The sequence below is a fragment of the Narcine bancroftii genome, chromosome 1, assembly GCF_036971445.1.
Source record: "Narcine bancroftii isolate sNarBan1 chromosome 1, sNarBan1.hap1, whole genome shotgun sequence".
Lineage (NCBI taxonomy): Eukaryota > Metazoa > Chordata > Chondrichthyes > Torpediniformes > Narcinidae > Narcine > Narcine bancroftii.
This window is the reverse complement of record NC_091469.1, coordinates 154,404,880-154,430,164: the sequence shown is the minus strand read 5'-3', so window position 1 is coordinate 154,430,164 and position 25,285 is coordinate 154,404,880. Positions and strand designations below refer to the sequence as shown.

Sequence of the window (25,285 nt, the reverse complement as noted above, 5' to 3'; positions counted from 1 at the left end):
TGATGACCCCTGTAGATTATCTCCTCTAAACAGTATCCAAAGCAGTATACTTGTTGTTGAGAGGACCAGCCACAGGGGTTCTCTGCACTGCCTCTCTCCCCCCTTCCCCTTTCCTCACAGACATTTCCCTGCCTCCTGACTGCTGGGGGTGACTACCTCCCCATCACTCCTATCCATCACTGCCTCTGTCTCCCTTATGATCTGCAGTTCATCCAGCTGTAACTCCAACTCCCTAACCCGGGCTTCCATGAGTTGCAACTGGATGCACCTTTTGCAGGTGTCGTCATCAGGAACATCTGTGCTGTCCCTAACCTCCCACATCCTGCAACCAGAGCACTCAACTGCCTCCATCACCCACTTCTCAATTTAAATTAGAGTAATTAAAGATAAACTTAAATAAAGACTTTCCAAACCTTACCTCACTGGGAGCCCTTCCTCAGCCTCTACTCTCCGAAACCTCGAGCCAAAGCCTCAGTGCCCCACTCCTTCCCTGTGCCACTCATCATTTGCCGCTCCTTTACCTCACCCTCTCTTTATTGGCCCTCTACCAATTACTGTCTCCAACAAATCAACTCCCAGCTGTCTCTCTTTCTATAAGTACTCATGAAGCACTTGCTCCTCCCACTCGGTCCCTCTACGCATCTAAATAAATAACAGCTTAAACCACAGCTACTCACAGTTACTGCAGTGACTCTCTTGGCTCCTCCCCAACTGAAAAGCAAGGTAAGCTGCCCGCCCTTTTAAAACCTGCTGCCCGACTGAGAGTTTATGATCATCTGAGACGGTACATAGACAATTGGATGAGACAGTGATTCTCCAGACCTCAGTACATGCACACACACACACATGTATGCACATCATATATTAATCACACACATACATAAAGATATAATATACAATAAATATATACACGTAGTAGCCCGCGCACGGAGACGAGGACTGGCCCACAAAACGGCTGACGAACGTGGTGACCGGGCGGTCCTGGGGGTGACGTCGGCTGTCATCCCAGATGACCTCCCACATGGCAGGAAGACAGTGAACCGTTGTGGGAACACCGGCCAATCCCAGGCCAGCGCACCGATGATGCGGTGTCCTGACATCAGCGCCTGGGCCCCATATAAACCCGACATCCAATGCAATAAACCAATCTTGTTCAAGGCTCTGATGTGTGTGTCGTTCTTCTCCACGCCCATGTAGCGTGAACACTATATTGGTGACCCTGACAGGTCTAACCGGCAGCTGGATCCAAAGATGACAGACCAGGTGGATCCAGCAACCATCCACATGGTCTCACTCAGGCTCCCAATGTTTTGGGTGCCGCAGCCACACATGTGGTTCAAGCAGGCCGAGGCTCAGTTCCAACTTCGACACATCTCCTACATCATGAGCCCACTCGATCAAGACACAGCGGCAAGGGTCGCTGACTTCCTACAGAAGCTTCTGGAACAAGGCAAATAGATGGCCCTCGAAGAGCTTACGGACTTTCCCGGCATGAGCATATCAGCCGATTGCTACATATGGATGGATTGGGGGATATGGCCCCATCCACCCTAAAGAGAGAGATGCTCACTTTGACTGAGGGCCACAAGCTTTGCCTGCTCTTTGAGCAGATCTTTCTGGTGCAACCACTTTACTATTTGTGGTTTACCACCACCAAGGATATCCAACTCTTGCTCATGGATGAGGACTTCAGTGACCTTCAGAGGGTTGCAGCCTGGACGGGCATGCTCTGGAGAGCGAAAAGGGATACCAATGCTGTTGTAGATCAGGTCAGCAAGCCCCACGAACAGCCGACTGCTAAGCCAAGACCAGCGGAGAGGCAAGTTAATACCCCGGGGCAATTCGGCTACTATCACCAGCGATAGGGTGCGGAGGCCCGTTGATGCCGCCCACCGTGCAGGTTTCCGTGAAATGCCCTGGCTGTTGTTGATAGCTGTGGCAGCTGGTTCACACGATAGCCTCCTCTATGTTTGTGACTCCTCGTCGGGCAGCATTTCCTGATTGACACCAGCACCAAGATAAGCATCCTACCCCCCACAGGCCTCGACACCCACAAAGGCAAGGAGGGCCCAGGACTGAGGGCAGTCCACAGCTCCTTCATCTGAACCTTTGGTACCCGCACCATCCCCCTTCAGTTCGGCAACAGGCAGTTTACACGGACTTTTACCCTTGTGGCAATGGTGCAACCGCTCCTGGGGGCTGACTTCCTTCGTGCCCACTGCCTGCTCATAGACCAAAAGGGACAGCACTTGGTGCACACCAGAACTTTTCAAACTCTACCTTTGGGGGGAAGCCAAACTACCCGCACCCCCACCTTGACTCTATATAACTTTCCAACGAGTTCGCCTGCATTCCTGTGGAGTATCCATCTTTAGTGACACCACAGTTCTCCGTGGCCAAGCCAAAGCACGGGGTAAGGCACCAAATTCTGACTGAGGGCTCCCCGCTCCACGCCAGGGCATGCTGATTCCCTCCCAAAAAGCTCAGCCTTGCGAAGGAAGAACTTGGGATAGTGCAGTACTCCGACAGTCCCTGGGCCTCCCCCCTCCACGTGGTGCCAAAAACAGTGGGGGGGGGGGAGGGTGGAGGCCATGTGGTGACTAGCACTGCCTCAATGAGGCCACCACACCCGACAGATATCCTATGCCCAACGCCTTAGACTTCTCTGCTTACCAGCATGGGGTATGGATGATTTCCAAGGTGTATCTCATCTGGTGGTACCACCAAATCCCAGTTCACCCCCAGGATGTTCCGATGACTGCGATTTTAATCCCCTTTGTCCTGTTCGAATTCCTAACCATGCCCTTCAGCTGAAAAACACAGCACAAAATTTCTAGCAGCTGATGGACGCAGTAGGCTGGGATCTCCCATTTGCGTTCATCCATTTGAATTATATCCTCATTGCCAGCCACAGCCGCAAAGACCACACTGCCCACCTGAGACAACTGTGTACCCGGCTGAGCGAATTCGGTTTGACAATTAACACTGAGAAGTGCCAATTTGGCCTGGAACTATTGATTTCCTGGGGCACAGAATAAACAAACACAGGGCAACACCCCTCCCTGAAAAGGTCGAGGTGGTCCGGCACTTCGCCAAACCACAAATAGTAAAGGGGCTACAGGAATTCACCTGTATAGGACAGGTATATCTGGTCTCAGGGTGGAAGACATCCCCGTCGACCCAGGTAACCTGACACTACTATGTGATGTCTCCACCGGCAGCCCTGTCCCATCATTCCGGCCACCAGGAGGTGCCAAGTTTTCGACGCCATACACAACCTGGTGCATCCAGCAATATGAGCCACAGCCAAGATGGTGGCTAGCAGGTTTGTCTGGCACGGCTTCCGGAAGCAGGTCAGCCAGTGGGCCAAGACCTGCATTCATGGCCAGTCCTCAAAAATGCAGATTCACATAAACGTTTGAACCAGTGTGGCGCAGGTTCAGCCATGTACATATCAATATAGTGGGGCCGCTACCAGTTTCCCGCGGGGCGAGATACCTATTTACCATGATTGACCACTCCACGAAGTGGCTGAGGTGGTCCCGCTGGCTGATACCACCACAAAATCTTGTGCCAGGGCACATGGGTGTCCAGATTCAGGGTCCCAGAGCACCTAACCTCAGACAGTGGGGCACAATTTATCTCTAGGCACAGGGCAGCACTGGCTAATTTCCTGGGAACACAGCTCCACCACAACATAGCGTACTGCCCTCAGGAAAATGGGTTGGTGGAGCGGTTTCACAGGCACCTGAAGGCAGCCTTGATGGCCCAACTCAAGGGTCCCAACTGGGTGGACAAAGTACCTTGGGTCCTACTGGGGATGTGCACCATGCCGAAGGAAGACTTCAATGCCTTGGCAGTGGAGATGGTCTTCAGCGCACCCTTCATCATTCCAGGGCATTCCTGGGTCCTGATGAATGCCCGGAAGACTCCATAGGCACTCTTGAGAAATTGCAGCAAAAACTGGGGTCCCTGAACCCTCAATCACCCCCACTACATGGCCAGCCCAAACATAACATCCCCAGGGACTTGTATGTTTTTGAGAAGGGGTGCACACTGGCCATCCCTACAATGACCCTACAAGGGGCCCTACAGGGTCATCAGGGACAATGGCTCCACTTTCGTCCTCGACGTCGGCAGTAAGGAGGAGACCTTTATCATCGACTGCCTGAAGTCGGCATATCTGGACTGTAACCAGCAGTTAGTCTCCAGTCCTCCCCCCCGCGACACAGAGGCAGACCACCCAAGTCAACAAACAACAGTGCGATTGCCAATTCTGGATGGGAGGGAAGTCGTGTAGTGGCCCGTGCACAGAGACACAAACCGGTCTACAAAATGGCTGATGAACACGGCAACCTCGTGGGCCTGGGGGTGACACCGGCCACCGTCCCAGGTGACCTCCCGCACATTCGGAAGACAGTGGGCTGTGGAGGGAATGCCAGCCAATCCTAGGCTGGCGCTCCAATGACGTGATGCCCTGACATCAGTGCCTAGGGCCCATATAAATGCCAGTGCAATCAACCAGTCTCGACTTCAAGGCTTTAGTGTGCATGTCCTTCTTCTCCGCACCATGTAGCACAAACGCTACATACAAATATTTTGGGATGATTTACTCAGTTACATCCATCACAGCCTGAGGCCTCCTTCCAACGCAACCGGAGGCCTCCTTCCAACACAACTTGAGGCCTCCTTCCAACACAGCCTGAAGCCTCCTTCCAAAACAGCCCGAGGTCTCCATCCACCTCAGCCTGAGGCCTCCCAACACAGCCCAAGACCTCCTTTGCAACAATGTCTCTTCACAGCAATAAATGGGGCCTCAACCCAACATTGCATGAGGCCTTTGCACAATACTAATTCGAAGCTCCTTGCAACAATGCCTGTACCCACTGCCTGTTACTTTCTGTGACCACTGCCTGTAACTGCCTGTAACTACTATCTGTTACTGCTGTAATCTCTGCCTGTGACTGCCTATACTCACTGCCTGTTACTACCTGAAAACACTGCCTGTTATTGTCGACTGTCCTGAACTAGGGAGGGGGCTGTGAGTCAGTCACCTTTATTCAGGAGTCTGTGGAATGAGCCACAGGTACAGTCAGCCTATGGATGTGCCCAGACAGCTAAACAATATGTGGTTCACCACATTCGCCCCTTGTTTTAGAAAGAGTCCAGCTGGGTCAAGTGAATTAGGTGTTTTTACAAATTAAGTCTTTCAGGTGGTCTGGTCAGCTGCTGCGACCCTCATAGTACCAGCTGCAGCTGTGATGCAGCTATTGAATTCTGGACAGTCTGGAATGCCTATATGTAGTCGTTGACATTGGCTTGGTTGATGCGTGATGATGAGTCTGGCATGCCATCCACTTGGGATGGGGGTAACATGCCATGGCCCTGGTGCATCATGGGTATTGATAGGTGAAGGGGGTGACCAGTAATGGTCTCAAGGACCTCTGAGAGCAACAGTTCCCTAACAGTGTCCTCGTGTCTATCAGGGTATGCCACATTGGGGTATTGGGGGTTGGCATGGATGAGGTGGATCCTTTCGACCAGTGGGTCAGATTTATGGTTCTTCACGTGGTTCTGGAGTAGGACCGGCCCTGGGGATGTCAGCCAGGCTGGCAGCGTGGTCCCTGAAGCAGACTTCCTCTGGAAAGAAAACATTCTTTCGTGTGGAGTGGCATTGGTGGCCGTACAAAGGAGCGACCTGCCGCAGGCAGGACATCTAGACAGCAGAAGACTGGAAGGCCTCTAGACTGTAGGGCTAGAAGGGTGGGCTTCCAGATGGTAGCGTTCTCTTTTCCACCTGCCCATTCCCTCAGAGGTTGTAACTGGTGGTTCTGCTCATGGCGATGCCTCTGGCCAGCAGGTACTGACACAGCTCGTCACTCAGAAAAGATATAGCAGAGGTACCCAAACAGGGTGAAGAGGTGGCATGGGGCCCTGATGACTATTTCAGTTGTCATGTCCAAGCAGGGGATGGTGAATGGGAAACAAGAGTACTCATCTATGATATTGAAGAAGTGCATGTTGCGGCCAGAGGAGGGGAGGGTTCCTTTGAAATCAATGGTCTGGCGTTCAAAGGGGTTGGTGGCCTTTATCAGGTGCGCTCTAGCTGGTCGATAGAAGTGCGGTTTGCACTCCACACAGACTTCGCAGTTTCTGGTCATAGTCCTGATCTCCTCATGGAGTAAGGCAGATTGCAGGCTTTGATATAGTGGAAGAACCTGGTGAACCAGGTCATTGTGGAGGGCTTGCAATTGGTCTATTTGAGCGCTGGCACAAGTTCCTTGAGACAGAGCATCTAGGGGCTCATTGAGTTTCCCGGGCCAGTACAAGATATCATAACTGTAGGTGGAAAGTTCAATTCTCCACCTCAGTATCTTGTCGTTTTTGATTTTACCTCACTACTGATTGTTGAACATGAAAGCAACTGCACGTTAGTTGGCCAGCAGGGTAAATTGTTTGCCAACAAGGTAGTGCCTCCAGTGCTGGCCCGCCTCGACAATGGCTTGGGCCTCCTTCTTGACTGTGTTGAATTTCGGACTCCTGGAGGGTGTGAGAAAAGAAGGTATGGGTCTGCCCGCCTGGTTAAGAGTGGGAGCCAGAGTGAAGCCAGATGCATTGCTCTCCACCTGGAATGGAGTGGATTTATCCACAGCATGCATTGTGACCTTGGCAAGGTTTGCCTTGATGGGGCTGAGGGCCGCACAGGCCTCTGATATCAAGGGAAAGGAGGTAGATTTAATGAGGGGGGCGGGCCTAGTCCGCATAATTGGGGGCCCACTGGGCATAGTAGGAGAACAAGCCCAGGCACCTTTTCAGGGCTTTGAGGCTGTGGAGAAGGGGGAGTTCCAAAAGCAGGCACATACGATCAGGGTCATGGCCATATTTGAGAAAAGACATGTTGGCGTTGGAGAGGGTTCAGAGAAGATTTACCAGAATGATACCAGAAATAAAGGGTTTGCTTATGAAGAAAGTTTGTCAGGTCTTGGACTGTACCCATTGGAGTACTGAAGGATGAAGGGGGTAACTTCATGGAGATATTTTGAATACTGAAAAGCCTGGACAGAGTAGATGTGACAAAGGTATTTCCCATGGTAGGGGAGTCTAGGACAAGAGGGCACAACTTCAAGATAAAATGGCGTTAATTTAAAACAGAAATATGGAAAAATTTCTTTAGTCAGAGGCAGTGGTTAGTCAGAGGGCCATGAGTCTGTGGAACTTGTTGCCACAGGCGGCTGTGGAAGTGAGGTAGTTGGGTGTATTCAAAGCAGAGATTGACAGGTATTTGTTTAGTCAGGCCATCAAGGGTTAGGGGGAGAAAGCCAGGGAGTGATGCTGAGTGGGAGGATGCATCAACTTCTGTTAGAAGTTGGAGCTGCCATGATGGGCCTACTTCTGCTCTTATATCTTGTGAATGCATGGCCAGAGGTGATGGTGGAGGCTGGTACAATAAGGACTTTTTAAAAACTCTTCGATGGGCACATGTATGTAAGAAAAATAGAGGGTTATGGATGTGGGGTGGGGAATCTTGTGGAGTAGATTTACACTGGTCTGCACAACATGGTGGGCTGAAGCCTACAGTGTTTTCTACAAGGAAAGATCTGAGATTTCTGTCACAATTCTCAAAAGTATTTAGACAAAAAATGCAGGACATATTGGAATGGACAGTAATTAACTGTGAAAATCCCTCGCAGGAGTCTCAGGGCTCCTTGAGCAGCACAGCTGTGGAGGGTTGGATGGTCTTTGATCTCAAACAGTACAGGGTGAATTGAAGTGACTTGACCTGACAAGAGTCCCGATCGGTTTTCAGCCACTGCAGTGGAATCTCTCCTGTGCTCACTAACACCCTGCTATAATTAAAAAAGCCTTTCTCCTCCCAATGTTGAGGTTTGCGCGAGCTGGCTGAAGGCAAAAGAAGCTGTGATCATTTCGCGAGGTGATGCATTTTGGGAGGTCAACGGTAGACCAGCAGGGAAAGAATCTCCAGATTCAAGGACAGTTTCTTTTCTGCTGTTATCAGACTCTCAAATGGATCTAAGTATCGTAAAGGACATTCGTCATACAGTTTTATGCACCACCAATAAATGGTAATTCTGCTTTGCCTGCAGGAAAAAGAATCTTAGGGTTGTATGCAATGTCATTTTTTTTTAAATTTAGACAAACAGCATGGTTACAGGCCCTTTCGGCCCACAAGCCCATGCTGCCCAATTACACCCAAATGACCTACACCCCAAGTATGTTTTGAAGGGTGGGATGAAAATGGAGGCCCCGGAGGAAATCCACGCAGACATGGGAAGAACATACAAACTTCTTACAGACAGCACCGGATTTGAACGTGGGTCACTGGCACTGTAAACAGCGTTGCTCTCACCGCTACTCTAACCTCTAGGTTCAAGGACAATTTTACTCCAGCAGCAATCAGACTCTGGAATCTCCCCTTGTTACACTGACCAGGGACTGCTCCGACATTCTGCTCTATTGAAATTACTTTTGTTTTTGCATGCACTACTATAACTGTAAATGAATTATTTATTTCAGTACAGTATTTTGGTGTACACTATTGGAGTTATTTTTTTAACTAAGTACCTGTTTGGCTGCAGCAAGTAAAGTAAAATTGGCACATGATGTACATTAAGACCATAAGACTATCAAACATAGGCTATCAGGTCCTTGAGCTCTTCTGTACTCCCCTAAACATAAATTCCTTCAAGACCACTACTACATTATTTATGACATCACATTTTTGGCTCAATCTACAAGTTATATATCTATTTTCTCTCTAGGTGAAGGGGAAGGTAGTGATGAGGAAACAGAGAGGCGGCGGAGAGACTTAGATCGATTAGGAGAATGGGCAGAGAAGTGGCAAATGAAATCCAATGTTGGAAAGTGGATGGTCATGCACTTTGGTTGAAGAAATAAAAGGGCAGGATATTATTTGGATGGGGAGAAAATTCAAAATTCGGAGGGGCAAAGAGACTTGGGAGTTCTTTTGCAGGATATTCTAAAGATTAAACCTCCAGATTGAGTTGGTGGTGAAGAAGGTGAATGCAATGTTGGCATTCATATCTAGAGGAGTAGGATTTAAGAGCAGGGATGCGATTTTGGGGCTCAATAAGGCACTAGTGAGGCCTCAGTTGCAGAACGGGGTACAGTTTGGGCTGTAAGAAAAGAAAAGGTGTGTTAGCATTGGAGAGGGTTCAGAGAAGATTCACAAGAATAATTCCTGGAATGAAGGAATTAGCATATGAGGAATGTTTGAATGCTCTTGGACTGTACTGCTTGGAGTTTGGAAGAACGAGGGAGGACCTCATAGATACATTTCAAATGTTCAAATATATATAGACATACTGTACGGTAGCAGGCCCTCCTGTGCTACCTAATTAAGACCAATTAACTTATAATCCGTATATGTCTTGAAGGGTGGGAAGAAACCGGAGCATCCACACAGACATGGGGAGAAGATACCAACTCCTTACAGACAGAAAGATCTGGACAGTGTAAATGTGACAACATTGTATGAGAGTCAAGGACAAGAAGGCACAACTTCAGGATTGAAGGGCGCCCGTTTAGAACAGATGTGGAGGAATTTCTTTAGCCAGAGGGTGGTGAATTTGCTACCACAGGCGGCTGTGGAGGCCAAGTCATTGGGTGTATTTAAGGCAGAGATTGACAAGTATCTGAATAGTCAGGATATCAAAGGTTTTGAGGTGAAGGCAGGGGAGTGGGGGTGGGTGGGAGAATGGATCAGTACATGACGGAATGGTGGAGCAGACTCGATCGGCCGAGTGGCCTGTCTCTGCTCCTATATCTTATGGTCTTATTCTTTCATATTTATTGCCTTTTTTCTCTCATGTGGTAATTTAATTTATACATTATTTTTTAGTGTATCTTGCACACCTGGGGTAGCTGCAGCAAGAAGAGCTACAGTGCCAATGCACATTGCACTTATATGTATGAGAATTTCCTCCCATCATCATCTATCACAAGCAAAACATGGATCTTTTTTCAACTGCATTTTTTCTCTGTACTCTGCATGATGTTTTTGTACATCTCTCAGTGCCCTGCATTATTTGACTTACTGTAACTCTATTCCTGATACGATCGTTCTATTTATTTATTGCCATTGTGCTACCTGCTTGCTGTATGAGTTGGCTTACCTGGATAGCACGCAGAACGAATGTTTACTGTATCTCTTATACCCATGACAATAAAATAATTCAATCGTAAAACCACAAGCCATAGGAGCAGAAATGTGCTATTCAGCCCATCGAGACTGTCCCATCATTTAAGCACGAGTTTATCCATTTTCCCCACTGCCCGGTCCTCTCCACATAACCTTTGATGCCTTGAATACACCCAATGATCTGGCCTCCACAACTGCCTGAGGCAACAAATTCCACAGATTCACCACCCTCTAGCTATGCTGAAGTTGCACCCTCTTGTCCTAGACTCTCCCGTCATGAGAACCAACCTTTCTACATCTACTCTGTCCACGCCTTTCGACATTCTCAATGTTTCGATGAGATCCCCCCCCCCCCTCACTCTCATAAATTCCAATAAGTACTGGCCAAGACCTGTCAAACCTCTCCTCGTATGATAACCCCTTCATTACCGGAATCATCCTTGTGAACCTGCTCTGACGTCAGCACCTCCTTTCTTAAACGAGGGGCCCAAAACTGCTCACAGTTCTCCACGTGAGGTCTCTCCAGGGTCTTATAAACCTCAACATCACGTCCCTGCTCTTGTATCAATTCCTCTTGAAATGAACGCCAGTATTGCATTGGCCTTCTTCACCACCACCTCAACCTGCAAGTTTACCTTCAGGCCGTCCTGCACGAGGTCACCCAGATCCCATTGCCTCTGGGTATTTTCAATTTTCTCCCCATTTAGAAAGTGGTCTGCCCATTTTTTCCTACCAAAGTGCATGTCTGTACATTTTCTGACATTGGATTCCATTTGCCACTTCTCTGCCCATTCTCCTAATTTGTCTAAGTCCTTCTGCAGCCTCTCTGTTTCCTCAATGCTACCTGCTCCTCCACCTACCTCCGTTTAAGACTAATGACACAAGTTGTACAACGATGAAATATAATCTTAATACTTTCAAACTCTAAATTAGTTTGTTTGGCTGAAAATCATTTAAAAAATGGCTCTTCAAAATTAAATTCAATTCAATATTGAGATACAGAGACTTGGATGTTGATCTGACCTTGAGGGCATGGAAAATAAGAGCATAGAGACCATGGTACACCTTTATGTAACCCCACGGCTGGGGTATTGAATCCAGTTCTGTCATCACACAGGCAACTTGCTGTCAAAGGAGCCATACAGCCACTGGAGACTGCCTCATGAGAACCAGGTATCGGAACTGGGATTCGAGAGGGTGCTGAGGGCAAGAAGTGCTCCAGAAGGGACCTCGGGCGCTGAAGGCTTCCTGATGGAGGTTTGGATCTGGGTTGCCGATGGTTTGCACGGGAGTCTGTGAGGCAGCAGAGGCGGCGGGAGCGCTGGAGGGGAATCCACGGACATTCGGTGACTCTGAAGGGACTCTGCTTCTCTTTCTCCTGTTGTTTGGGGCACCGGGGACTGCTCACTATTCCCTTACAGCAGATAAAAGTTGATGTACATCATGTATATTACATTTTTAATGTAATATTATGTGACAATAAAAGGAACTTTTGACCACAATATAGGAAGATGGAGTTGTACCAGTACTTTCCCAGGCAATGGGGTGCAGTAGAGAGACTGTTGGGTGGTGGGTGGTGGGTGGTAAAGCAGCTGAGGGGTCATCAGCCCTGTCACCGCATTACAGAGCCACACAGCACAGGCCATTCAACTCAAGTCAGCCATGCCAACCAGGATGGCATTCCAGCCAAATCTCTTTCACCTGTATTCGCCCCACATCCTTTTAAGTACTTCCAATCAAAATATGAGCCCAAACATCTTTAGAATGTTGTGATTGTACCTACCGCAGCTTCTTCGTTCCAGATACATACCACCCTCTGTGTCAAAAGGTTGTCCCCTCAGATGCCTCTAAAATCCCTGCCTTGCCCCGCACCCCCCCTCCCTCATTTTGCTGACACAGTATGAAATCAGGATGTACTCTTTGCTTCTGACAGAGGCGCAAAGGTGGGCCTGTGCCCCCCAGTGAACTCCTTGCTAATCCTACTACACTGCAGTGGGATCTTACACATCCAGCTCAGCGGCTCACGTCAGGGATTCCAATTTAAGCCTGATCTGAAACAGCGGCAGAGCTGAAGACACCGCAGTCCTCATCCTGTCACATCCACCTAATGATTTGCTTACACAGACAACCACTTGATGTCTTCTGTTATGCTGAGTGTAATAGTTGATTAGTCCAAGTCAATGCTGCAAATATACCATGAGTGCCAGTTGTCTGAATTAGTTTCTGTTTTTGAGCTTTTGGATCCATTCCAACTTTGAACTAGATAGTTTGATATAATACAGAATATTACGCTGCATGCAATCTATATTCACAGAGCCAGGTCCTTCAATCTCCATCTGCCAGTACAACTGTTATTATCTGGTCTCTGTCTGTGCTTGAGTATTAGCTCTTGTTCCAAGTATCCTTTCCTTAGAATCTGCATATCGCTGGGAAGACACCCATTGATGTGATCAACCCGTATCATTGTCGCAAAATCAGTGAAGACCTCAACCACCCTGCACACAGCATCTTTCAGATACTCCTGTTAGGAAAGAGATAGGCAGTATGAAACACAGGTAGTGAGAATGCTGAATGACCAAAGCAACTGCTCACACTGACTGTCCCAGACTCTCAGAATCATGAAACGGTATCTATATATGTATGTATATATTAATATATATATTACTTGTCCTGCATCTGCATCATTTGTCTGTATGTGTGTTACGTCTAGTTGTGTGTCTGCATCTTTAACACCGAAAACCAGAGAGTGCTGTTTTGTCGGTGGTACTTCTGCAATCAGATGACAATAAACTTGACCTGACTCCCATTCCAAATTGCCCTTGAGGAGGTGGTTCTGAGGCGTCGCATTGAACCACTGATGTTCTGTTGATGAAGTGTAGTTGGGAAGCAAGTCCCAGGAACACTGAAGAAGCGCCAAAGGATTTCCAAATTGAGACATTGGCATGCCGAGGAGGAGAACCTGCGGGCAGTGATGTTCCCCTGCACCGACCACCCTTGACCTTCTTGGTGGTCGAGCTCGTGGGGTTGTTAGGTGCTGTCAGAGTCACCTTGGTGGGCACCTGGCAGGCGTTTGTGGATGGTGCAGTGAGCCTTGATGGGGCGTTTCTTGAACAGCCATCTCTAATGCTAACATTGCTGTACACACCAACTGACTCAGCTTTTTCTCTCTTCTAGCCTCCCACCCAGATCCACCTTCTTAGCTGTCAACTTGTTCTCCTCTGCTCCTTTCCCCATTCTCTCCTCTTGTTCCACCCACCATTTTATTCAGGCACCTGACTGCATTTTGCTCATCCCTTGACAAAGGTTTCAGGCCTGAAACCTTGGTTACTCTTTCTTCCTCTAGATGCTGTGTGACTTGCCGAGTTTCTACGGCGTGTGCAGACTTTCCTGTTTATCCCCGCAATTACCTGTTCATTCTGCTCCTTGTACTTTATTCAGCATAAACCTATTTCTTTTAAAGCAAATACTTTGACTGCACAAAGTAGGGGGCAGAATACTTCTCATGCCCCTTAACGGAGGCTGGCGAGTGTCTGACAGAAGTTTATGAAGGCGTTGAAGGGGAGACAGAATCTTTATCCCAGTGCATAAATGTCATGTTGAAGGTGGAGGGGTTGGGGGGAGGGTGTTATTTAAAGGATATATGCAGGGCAAGTTTACTTTTGCAGTAGTGAGTGTCTGAAATGGGTTAGCAGGTTTAGTCGTGGAGTATAACACAAGTCTGCAGATGCAGTGATTGAAGTAAGACACAATGCTAGAGAAACTCAGCAAGTTTTGTGGAGGAACTCAGTCATGGAAGCAGATACAATAGCAGCATTTCAGATACTTTGGGATAGGCACATGAAAGATAACAATATGATTGAAAGAGTGCAAGGAAGATTGACAAAGATGTTGCCAGGGCTTGAGGAATTGAGTTTCAGTTTAGAACTTTAATCCATGGAGACTCAGAGAATGAGGGGAGATTTGACAGAGGTAATCAAAATTATGAGGGGCATAAATAGGGTAAATGACAGCAGGCATTTTCCACTGAAGTTGGGTGAACCATGAACAAGAGGATGTGGATCAAGGGTGAAAGGGAATATGTTTAAAGGGAACATGAGGGGGAATGTGCAGAGAGTGGTGGGAGTGTGGAATGAGCTTCCAGCTGAAGTGGTGCTCAAATGTGACATTTAAGGAAAATTTAGATCAGTACATGGATAGGAGGGGTATGGAGGAATTATGGATTGGGTGCACGTCAATTGAGTTAGGCAAAATAACAGTTCGGCACAGATTAGACAGGCTAAGGGGTCTGTTTCTGTGGTGTGGTTCTATGATTATGGATGGAATAGAGGGATCAGGTGCAAACAGCGGTGACGTAGTTTGCTTTGGACATCATGTACGGTGAGGTGCAGTGAGGTGGCCGAAGGGTCTGTTCCTGCCATGTGATTGACAACAATAACATGAATGATCCCCACTCCATCAGTCCTTCTGCAAGTACTCAGTTTGGATCACCTGATGCACTGGCACAAGGTGGCAGTTTGCGAGCTGTTCCCAGGTTCCCTTCTCCTCACCCTCTCTCTAACCACTCGACACGCCTATCCCTCCACGCTAACACTTTCGGGATTAGTAGCATTTTCTTTCTGGTTTAGACTCTTGAACGAGCCTCACATTTGTAAAATAATGTAATGCACAAACGTGCTGGAGAAACTCAGCAGGTCATGCAGCATCTATAGGAAGTCAAGGGTAACCAACGTTTCAGGCCTGAGCCCTTCTGCTGGCCTGCAGCCAGGTGGTTTGCTGTGGGCTATTCCAAACACCTCTGGCATGGGTACTGTTCACCTACCATTGAGAAGCAAGAGTGGAAAAGATATCCGGTGGCTCCGGTTCCTGGAACAGTTTCAGAAGCTCCGGGTCGGACGTGAGGTGTGCTAGGATTCGCAGCTCGATGTGGGAAAAATCTGAAACAAAAAATAAAATTCAGAGCCAGTTACACATTACCTCCCTGAAGTAGCTTGTGCAGCATCACAAGCTCTGGTATCGTCTTTCTGTAAACAGTAGCGTGGAGGTTGTACTGGAAATGCAAAGAGCACTGAAGGATGAGCAGTTACTCAATAGAAATATAGAAGATTATGAGGGATTAGAGAGGATGGAACATCTGCATCTTTTTCCTGGGTTAATAATGGAAAATAGAGGGAAACACGAAAGTCTGCAAGGACTGTGATTGTAGTAAAAAAACAGAAACGCTAGAGGAGCTCAGCTGGTTTCACAGCAACCAAACCTTGAAGAGGAGCTCCGGCCCCAAACGTCGGTAATATATCTATGCATGCAGAGAGACCTGCTGAGATCCTCCAGCATCTCTGTGTTTTTACATTACCAAATACCAGAGGACATCTGTTTAAGGTGAGTGGTAGAAAGTTTAGGGGAGTCGTCAGACGTAGCTTTTGACAGAGAAAATGGTGGGTGTCTGGAATGCATTGCAGGGGGGGTGGTGGAGGCTGGTATAATAAGGACATTCAAATGACTCTTAGCTAGGTACATAAATATAAGAAAAATAGAGCCACATGGATGTAATAAAAATAGGAGGACTATGGTAAGGAAGGATTAGACTGTGTGGAATGGGTCTGCTAACTGTGGGCCAAAGGGCCTGTGCTGTGCTGATTTTAATCCCTCTCTTCATATGAACTTTACCTAAAGTTTCATGAAGCACAAAGTACGTATAAATAAGGGACGACCTATTCCTGAACTCACACCTCCTCATTAGTCAGGAAAGCACAGCAGTGCCTACACTTCTTAAAGGCTGCCGGCCCCCATAACTTTGGTGGGCAGGGTTCATTGTGTTAAAATGAAAGTGATGCCAAGACTGCCCATCCCATTGCCACAGAGCTTCTTTAAGACACTCCACAGATGTGTCAGGAATTTCTTGTGGCACAGTAAGATCTCCACGGAAATTTTGACTTGGGGTTACAAACTGGGAGATCTGAAATTACCAGACTTTAAAAAATACTATTGGGCAGCCCAGTAAAGATTTATCATTTCTCTCTCTGAGGGAACGTACCCACTTCCTGGGCACAATTTGGATTACACAGTAGGAGAAAAGATAGCAGGAGAGTTAAAATATAATTGGGACACTAAATTGATATCAAGTCAAAAGATAACCCCATATTAAAATATATAATTCCAACATGGCAGAAATTAAATCAATGTATTGGGCTAACTGTGGGGTTATCTCCTAAAACACCCTTGTCCAAGAACAGATTAATACTATGATCCGGTTAATAAGACCCTGGACGCCTGGTGCCAGAAGGGGATCAGGTGTATCGAGGATTGTTATGAACGGGGGCAGCTTATATCATTGGAACAACTGAGGAATAAGTATGATTTGTAGAATAAAACTTTCTTCTGGTATTTTCAAAAAGGATCATTCTTAAGGGATAATTTGGGACTATCTATGGCCCTACCCATGTGTAATGACATAGAAATTCTAATTTGAAGAGAGAATATGCATGTTTATTTCTATATATCTCTTATTCCAAAGTGAGGGCCTGAAGACAGGTGAGGGAAATGTGGGAGACAGGCCTGGGCACGACAATCCACGATTGGTATTGGACAGATCTGTGTTGGAAGAGCAAGACAGCAGTTATTAATGGCAGGTACAGGTTGGTGCAATACAGCTTCCTGTATCAACTGTACCTCACACCACAAAAATTACATAAATTCAAACAAGAAATTTTGGAAATGTGTTTTAGGTGTAGAGATTGGAACCTTTATCCATTCAACCTGGCTGTGGACATAGGTAAGATCCTTCTGGGAGGACCTTGGGGGAACATTGTGAAAAAAATTACAAAGGTGGATTTTCCACTTGATCCGGAATTGTACCTTCTGGGAAACGTTATGGACGTGTGTTTTAAACTGTCCAAGAACCACATTTAATATCAAACCCCTCAAACTGACTGAAAGGAACCATCATCACTCTATAGGATGGATCGCCAGAAGAAGAGAGGTTTGGTCCTACTCAGACTTCCTTGCATTCTTATCATGACTTGGATATTTAAGAAATAAACTGATTTAAAAACATATTTTGAATTTATAGAACATTGCAAATGCTTCCAAATTCAGGCTTTTTATCTGAGATGTGGAAAATGTAGCAGCCAATTTCCAGACAGCACACTTCTTCATGCAGAAACTGCTTAATTGATCAAAGGAAATATCAGCCAGATAACTATGAATACCTCCCAGCCTTTATTCCAAGCAACGTGATCTTCTGTCTTCTCAGACAGGTTTACATAGGTCAGCACATATGGCTGTGCTGTAATGTCCTACGTTCTAAAATTCTAAAGTATGTCAGAAAAGAAAATCTGGAATTCACTGCCTGAAATGGCAGCAGAAACATTTGTTCTAAATGTATGCCCACAGGTTGTAGACTCTCTGCTCTGGAGACATTTCCGAATATCTACCCTAATTGTGCCTCTCATAATTTCACAAGCCTCTGTCAAGTTCCTGTCGGCCTCTGCTGCTTGAGGGACAACCAAGATAATCCATGCAGTCTCTCCTCATAACATGCTGGTGAACCTCCTCTGAACCTTCCCCAGAGCAACCACGTCCTTCCTGCAGCCACACAACCACAATTCAAGGTTACTAAAATGAGGAGGGAAAGCGAAGAATATTTTTTAAAAATCAGGTTCTGTTTGCACTCCAGCAAATAGATTCTTTTGGCCGTCCATTGCTCTATTATAAAGTCATAGTCAGACAGCATGCAACAGGCCCTTCTGCCCACAACTCCATGCTGACCAAGTTGGTATTCCGATCTTGTTGCGCTTGCCTGAATTTGATCCATATCCTTCTAAGCTGCTGCTCTCCAACCTTTCCTATTCCAGAGATGATTTGAATCCCATGACATAATAGCAGAATAATCTGTTCGGCCCATCAAATCTGCTCAACCATTCGAATTACAGCTGATGTATTTTTCCCTCTGGATCCTATTCTCCTGCCTTCTCCCTATACCTTTGACACCTTCACTAACCTATCAACCGCTTTAAATCTACTCCATTGACTTGGCCTCCACATTAGTCCGTGGCAACAAATTCCACAGAATCACCACTCTCTGGCTGAAGAAATTCCTCCGCATCTCTATTCTAAAGGGACGCCCTTTTATTCTGAGGCTGTGCCTCTCATGTTAGACTCTCTCCCACTTCTCCATGTTCACTCAATCCAGCCCTTACAATATTCGGAATCTTTCGATGAGATTTCCCTTCGTCCTTCTAAACTCCAATGAGTACAGCTCAGGGCCATCAAAAGCTCCTCGTACATTAACCCTCTCATCCCAGAAATCATTCTTGTAAACCTCCTCTGGACCATCTCCAATGCCAACACGTACTTCCTTAGCTCTGGGGCCCAACACTGCTTGCAATATACTAGATATGGATGGTCTGTCAAACACCTCCAGACTTCATTATCACAGATTCCTTGCTCAACATTGTCGCCTCTCAGTATGGAAACTGCGCTGAATAAATTGCAGGAAACCATCCCACATCATCCCTATACCCCACCTCCCTCCCCTATTTAAGGCTGACAGAACAGAACAATTGATACAACCTCATGCTGAATGTTTCCATTCCACAGACTGGAGTTAAGTGGGAATCAATACTATGCAGCAGGCTGCAAACATCCTCCAGGTTTGAATCAATATGAAGCATGTGACCAGCAACAAGGTTCTCAGAATCATTTCTAATAACAGCCTCAATTTTTGGAGGTAGAATCAGAAGTTATTGTTATGAACATGTCTTGGAATTCTCTGGTTTGCAAATATTGCTATAAATTACATTTAAAAATAAATAAATTATTGCAAAAGAGGAGAAAGTGAGGCTGTGTCTATGGTTCATTGTCTGTTCAGAAATCTGATGGCGGAGGGGAAGAAGCTGTTTTTCGTGCTGCTGGGTCTTCGTCTTCATGTTGCCTGATGGTAGCAGTGTGAAGAGGGCATGGCTTTGAGGATAGAGGCTGTTTGGTTAAGACACTCCTTGGTGGAATGAAGACTGGTGTATCAGTTATGTATCAAATGTTACAGGATGGTATGGATAAAAAGGGTTGGGATAAATCTAAAGGTAAATGGGAAGCAGAAATTGGTTTTATTTTTTCCAAGAATGATTGGTCAGATATTTGCTATGGTAGTGTAACTAGATTGATAAATGCACGTTATGCAATGATTAACTATAATTTTTTACATCAATTATATTTAACACCTGAAAAGCTAAAAAAAAATATGGTTTTCATGAATCAGATTTGTGTTTTAGATGTGGTAATGCTGTTGGAACTTTTTTTCATGCAGTTTGGTCATGTATATATATATATACAATCTTTTTGGAAGAAAGTACAATTGTTTCTGGAATTCCTGTATAAGATTAAAATACCTTTAGATCCGACAGTATTTTTATTGGGTAGTTTGCAACCTCTGAAAGGTCTGGGATTAGATAAGTTTCAGCTTGCTTTTGTATATTTAGCTTTATCCGTAGTGAAAAAATGTATTGCTAGTACGTGGAAAGATACGAATATGATTGATATTAATAGATGGCATCAGGAGATGAAATATTGTTTAATAATGGAAAAATCACATATGTTTCACGTGATAACTATAGTTTTTTTATTAATAAGTGGTTGTTATATTCAGAATATTTACATTTTGATTTACATTGATTAGATCTTAATATGTATGCTTAATTTTCTTTTTTTTTCTATTTATGGCTCTCCTTAGGAGAGTTGGCTGAAAGAGGGGGTTCTCTTTTTTTTCTCTTTTTCTTTTTTTCTTTCTTTTTTCTTTTATATATATAAAATATATCGTTCCTGTTTAGTTTATTGTTATATATGTTACTTATTATCTGTATTTTGAACGAATAAATAAATTTTAAAAAAACTTGTCGACTTGAAAATATTAAATGGGCAGTGTGTAAACAGTTTTATGAACAAATTGAAGTATGTTAATGCCTTCTTTCTCCATTCTCTGTTCATTGTGACAACAGACTCTTCATCTGTATCAGCAGTACTTGCTTATATTTACAGATCACATGACAAATCTTTTTTTAAAATTCAACTAGGTTAGAACCATATAACACTACGGCACAGAAACAGGCCTTTTGGCCCATCTAGTGTGTGCCAAACTATTATTCAGCTAGTCCCACTGACCTGCACCCATTCTATATTCCTCCATTTATGTACCTATCCAAATTTTTCTTAAATGCCAAAATTGAGCCTGCATGCACCACTATAGCTGCCAGCTTGTCCCACACACCCACCAATCTTGTGTGAAGAAGTTCCCCATAATTATCCTTTTAAACATTTCCCCTTTCACCCTTAACCCAGGACCTCTAGTTTTTGTCACATCCAACCTTAATGGTAAAACCTTTGCACTGTCCACACCCATTATAATTTTGTACACTTCTATCAAATTTCCCCTCATTCTTCTATGATCCAAGGAATAAAGTCCTAACCTGTTTAACTTTTCCCTGTAACTCAGTTCCTCAAGCCCCAAACACACTGTTACAAGCCCAAAGGACCCCAAAACCCAGCAGCAATAGATATTCACCAAGACAAATGGTGACTTAAACAAAAGTTGCTTTTAATTATCTTTAAACATGAAAATAGAATTAAACTTTAACTTATCTCTATTAACTTACTTAACCTAACTTAACCCCCTTCTAATTCTAAGTGCACATGTAAGTAATGTGTGTGTAAGTTCAAAAAAGTTCTTTGCTTCACAGTCCAATCTCACTTCTCACTCTTCCAAGTTCACTGATTGCAGGCAATTTTTATACTGTGCACGGAATTTAACATTTATAAAATTCACCAGGCTTCGGTGGCTGAAAGGTAAATGAAAGGTTCTTGTCAGTTTTCAGAGAGAGATTTGTTGTTTCAGGACATCCACAACTGATGTACTTCCATCAGCCACTCCAGTGTCTTGCTGACGAAACTTACCCCTTCAGGGTTCTCCAGATGATAACTTATTTCTTTCAGGTCACCACAGAGTTCCTTTTTGTTTCCCTTATTCCAAGTGAAACATTAGACAGCCAGTCCTCTCCTCTTGCATGAACCACAAGGGCTTTGACCAGGCCATCTTACAAATGGGCTTTCCATAAGCTTGCCAGTTTGTCCTGTTCCAGCCCCAGCTGCTCTTGCTGGCTGTAACACTGTACAAGTGATCTGTGTGTGTGTATGTGTGTCTGTATGTGTGTGTGTGTGTGTGTGTGTGTGTGTGTGTGTGTGTGTGTGTGTGTGTGTGTGTGTGTGTGTGTGTGTGTGTGACTCTCCCTCTCTCTCTGACTCTCTGAGAGAAAGCCTATTTGACTCTCTCTGCTTGCAAAACCACATCACCCTCTCAGAACAGCAAGTTCTCTTCAAAAAAATCTGCGGCTCTAACAAGCTCTTTTATCTGTTGCCTTTTGTAAACAACCATCCATTAGTGAAGTCTCTTGTGCACTCTTCAAAGCTCTTGCAAAGCTGTGAGGCCCCGATATGTCTAGGATGGGGCAGAGCTCCAGTATTTCAAATAAGATCTATTTTAAGTGTTTGTTTGTGACCTACTCTAACAAACCTTTCCAAATGTATCTCCCAAAACCATATCTATATACTCTGTCGCAATGCATTGTAAATCTTCTCTGCGCTCTTTCAATCTTATTGATATACTACAGTAACTATCAAGATTTAAGCAGCCGGTCATGCTGCTGTTTTGAATGCAAATCACAGTGAGGAAATTACTCTGAAACTGAATTATTTGAAAAGTTACAAGGTTTGTTCCAGAATTCCCTCTGCCAGGACCCAGAATGAACTGGATATGCCACGTACCTATTCAGACGTATATGTGGTGAATGTGCATTGAGAATTGGTGGTGACAACACCATGGAAGTTGGATGATTCTGATTGCTACTGCTTGGGACAGTGTGCATCGGTCCTCAGTCAGTAAAGTTCACTGAGAGGCCAGGAAAACTTGATGGTCGTGATGCTCAACGTTTTTTGACATACACAGAAGGGCAATGATGTACTTCTATTAACTGATGAAGTACATCAAGATTGAAGGGCATCTACTTAGAACAGAGACTTAAAAAATTTTAAATGTAGGCATACAGCGTGGTAACAGGCCCTTTCAACCCAGTGAACCTGCACCGCCCAATTACACCCAATTGACCGACAATCCCCGAACGGCGGGAGGAAACTGGAGCAAGCAGGGAAGACTCACGCAGACACGGGGAGAACATACAAACTCCTTACAGACAGCGTGGGATTCGAACCCTGGTCCCGATCGCTGGCGCTGTAACAATGTTGCACTAACCGCTATGACGACTTATCACACTAATTTCTTCAGTGAGAGGTTGGTAAATCTGTGAAATTTGTTGCCACTAGCGGTTGTGAAGGCCAAGTCATTGGGTATATTTAAGGCAGAGATTGATAGGTTCTTGATTAGCCTGGGTATCAAAGATTATGGGGAGAAGGCCGGACAATCGGGCTGAGTGGAAATATGGATCAGCTCATGATTAAATGAAGGGGTAGACTCGATGGGCTGAATAGCCTATTTCTACTCCTATGTCTTATGGTTTTAATATCCAGATGTAGTGAAATTTTTATTTGTTGCAGCTACACAGGTAAAATACACAGTATAAATTAATTTAATGCAATGCACCATAATGAAGATAAAAGGATTGACAAAGTTACAATATTTCAAGAAAGAAAATGATGTTTCAATAGTGCAGACAGATCTTTGGTCTTGATATAGTTTTATTGTTAAGGTTATGGTTACATTTTGACTGAGAACAGTGGTGAGAATGGAATGTAACCAGGGTGATGGGGGCCCTTCTCAATGCACAGACGTCTTCAATGGATGGGAGGTCAGTGCCTGTGATGGGCCTGGCTAAGTTGGCCACTTATGTTCCTGGGCATTAGAATTTCCAAACCAGATCATGATGCAACCAGCCAGTATGCTTTCTACAGTGCACCTACAGAAGTTGTTGGAATAATCGATGACCTGCTGAATCTAGATATGAATTCCATATCTTTACAGCCACCTCTCGCCAAGGCAGACATTTGTGTTAGAATTCACCTCTCGCTTCAATGTGCCAGCTAATAATTTTACCCTTTTTTTCCTGTATTCATCCCATTTAAACTATCACACTCATTCTCCTTAACTGAAGCATCAAAACCTGCCCCCTTCTTCGAGGAGACAATGGCAAGCTTACATTAGAACCCTGCCCACATCCTCTGCCTACACACACTGGGTACTGTTATGGTCAACAAGTCCCATATCTTCATCGTTATGTACCTACAGAAACATCTTTGCATTTTATTTGCCAATATTTTATTTGTCTTTTTTTTTGCTTTCCAAATTCCTCTTTTCTCTTTACTCTGCATTTTGTCTTTGTAATGCTCTCCCCCTGCACTTTTGTTTGGTTATTGCATTGCCTGTTGTACTTATGTATGAGTTGACTTAAAAAGACCAAACTGGAGAAACTCAGCAGGTCAAACAGTGTACTTAAAGATAAAGATACGGGTGCCTGCCTTGAGGACGTACTCAAGCCCAAAACATTGGATATGTATTTTTATCTTTGCTATATAAATTACGCTGTTTGACCGACTGAGTTTACGCAGCGCTGTGTTTTTACTTCAATCACAATGGCTGCAGACCTTCATGTTTTACCTATGAGTTGACGTGCTTTGATACCATGCAAAACAAAGCTTTACATGTGACAATAAACAATTCAAGTCAATCCAGTTTTAATTTCATTCCCGCACTTTCTGTACTCCTGTCGTCTTTCTGCTGGCATCCTATGTAAGCTTCCCCCTTTTCCCCTCTTTGCACCTTATTACCCTGAAGATTCGACATGGCCACTCTTTGTGGGAGTAGTTTAACTTGTCACCTTGAACGTGCTTCCTTGAGTGCCTCCCATGATCTGTGGCTGATTTGCCATCATGTAGTGATGCTACCCAGTCTAATAAAATTGCCTTTCTTTTCATTTAGAATGGTAACTGCTAAGGTGCCGTTATTATTTTCAATAAATACAATACATTTTGCAGAATTACAATGACTAGCATGTAAAACATTCCAGCACCTTTCAGCCCACAATGTTGTGCCGACCTCTGTAAACCTACTCCACAAGAATCTAATTTTCCGCGTGAAACATGAAAGTCTGCAGATGCTGTGATTGTAGTAAATGATGCTCTCTTTGGAGGCACCACTGAATTTATTTTATCTAATCTAATTTTTCCCCACCTCACACCCATAAGTCTCTATTTTTCTTACATCCATGAGCTTGTCTAAGCCTCTTTTGAATGTCGGTATTGCATCAGCCTTCTCCACCACCCCGGCAGTGCATTCCAGACACCCACCATTTTCTGTGTGAACTTACTCCTCCTATCTCCACTCACCTTAATGCTCTTTCATTGATGCTCTTCCCACCTGCCCAGTTCTGTCATCTTAAACCAATCCAGAATTCCACACTATCTCCATCTGTGTCACTCTTCCACCCCCACCATTAGACTTGTGTGGTGGAACCACTGGTAATACTGTTTGCATGGGTACGGCTGGCCCACCCCTTGCTGATTGTACCCATGGCTCCTCCCCCTTGATTCCCCTAATAAAGGTGGCAATGCCATAATACCCTCCCCCAGAACGAGCTCGGGTCTCAGGTCAGCAGCATGAGATGTGCCGCCAGTTTATGGTAATAAAGGCCTATCAGTCAGGTTGCTTCTTTGGCGTAATTGATAGTGCATCAATTTGCTACATTTTGCACAAAAAAATCTCATGCAGAATGCAATGGCCCCATACTTTTAACGCACTCATCAGGCCACACGGAGCAATGTGAGCAGTTTTGTGCTCCTCATCCAAGGAAGAATGCATTGGTATTGGAGAAGGTCCAGTGGAGGTCCACGAGAACGATGCCCAGAATGAATATGAGGAGCTCTAGGACTGTACTTGCTGGAGTTTATAAGAATGGGTGGGGTGGAGCGGGATGATCTCATTGAAACATTGAATACTGAAAGCCCTGAATGGAGTGGATGTGGAGAGGAGGTTTCCAGAGGGGGGGGGAGTCTGGGACCAGAGGGCACAACCTCAGAACATAAAAACATCCCTTTAGAGCAGAGATGAGGAGA

At 45.2% G+C, this 25,285-nt stretch overlaps 1 protein-coding gene across 5 annotated transcripts in view; it reads right to left on the bottom strand.

Annotated features, from left to right (window-relative positions):
* poln (polymerase (DNA directed) nu) overlaps positions 1 to 25,285 on the bottom strand; it is a 512,442-nt gene that overhangs the window by 158,852 nt on the left and 328,305 nt on the right. For all 5 annotated transcript variants that reach the window (XM_069942252.1, XM_069942280.1, XM_069942271.1 and 2 more), the window contains one exon: positions 15,000 to 15,114. In XM_069942252.1, the coding sequence (XP_069798353.1) occupies positions 15,000 to 15,114 (115 nt within the window). The remainder of the gene's footprint in view (positions 1 to 14,999; positions 15,115 to 25,285) is intronic.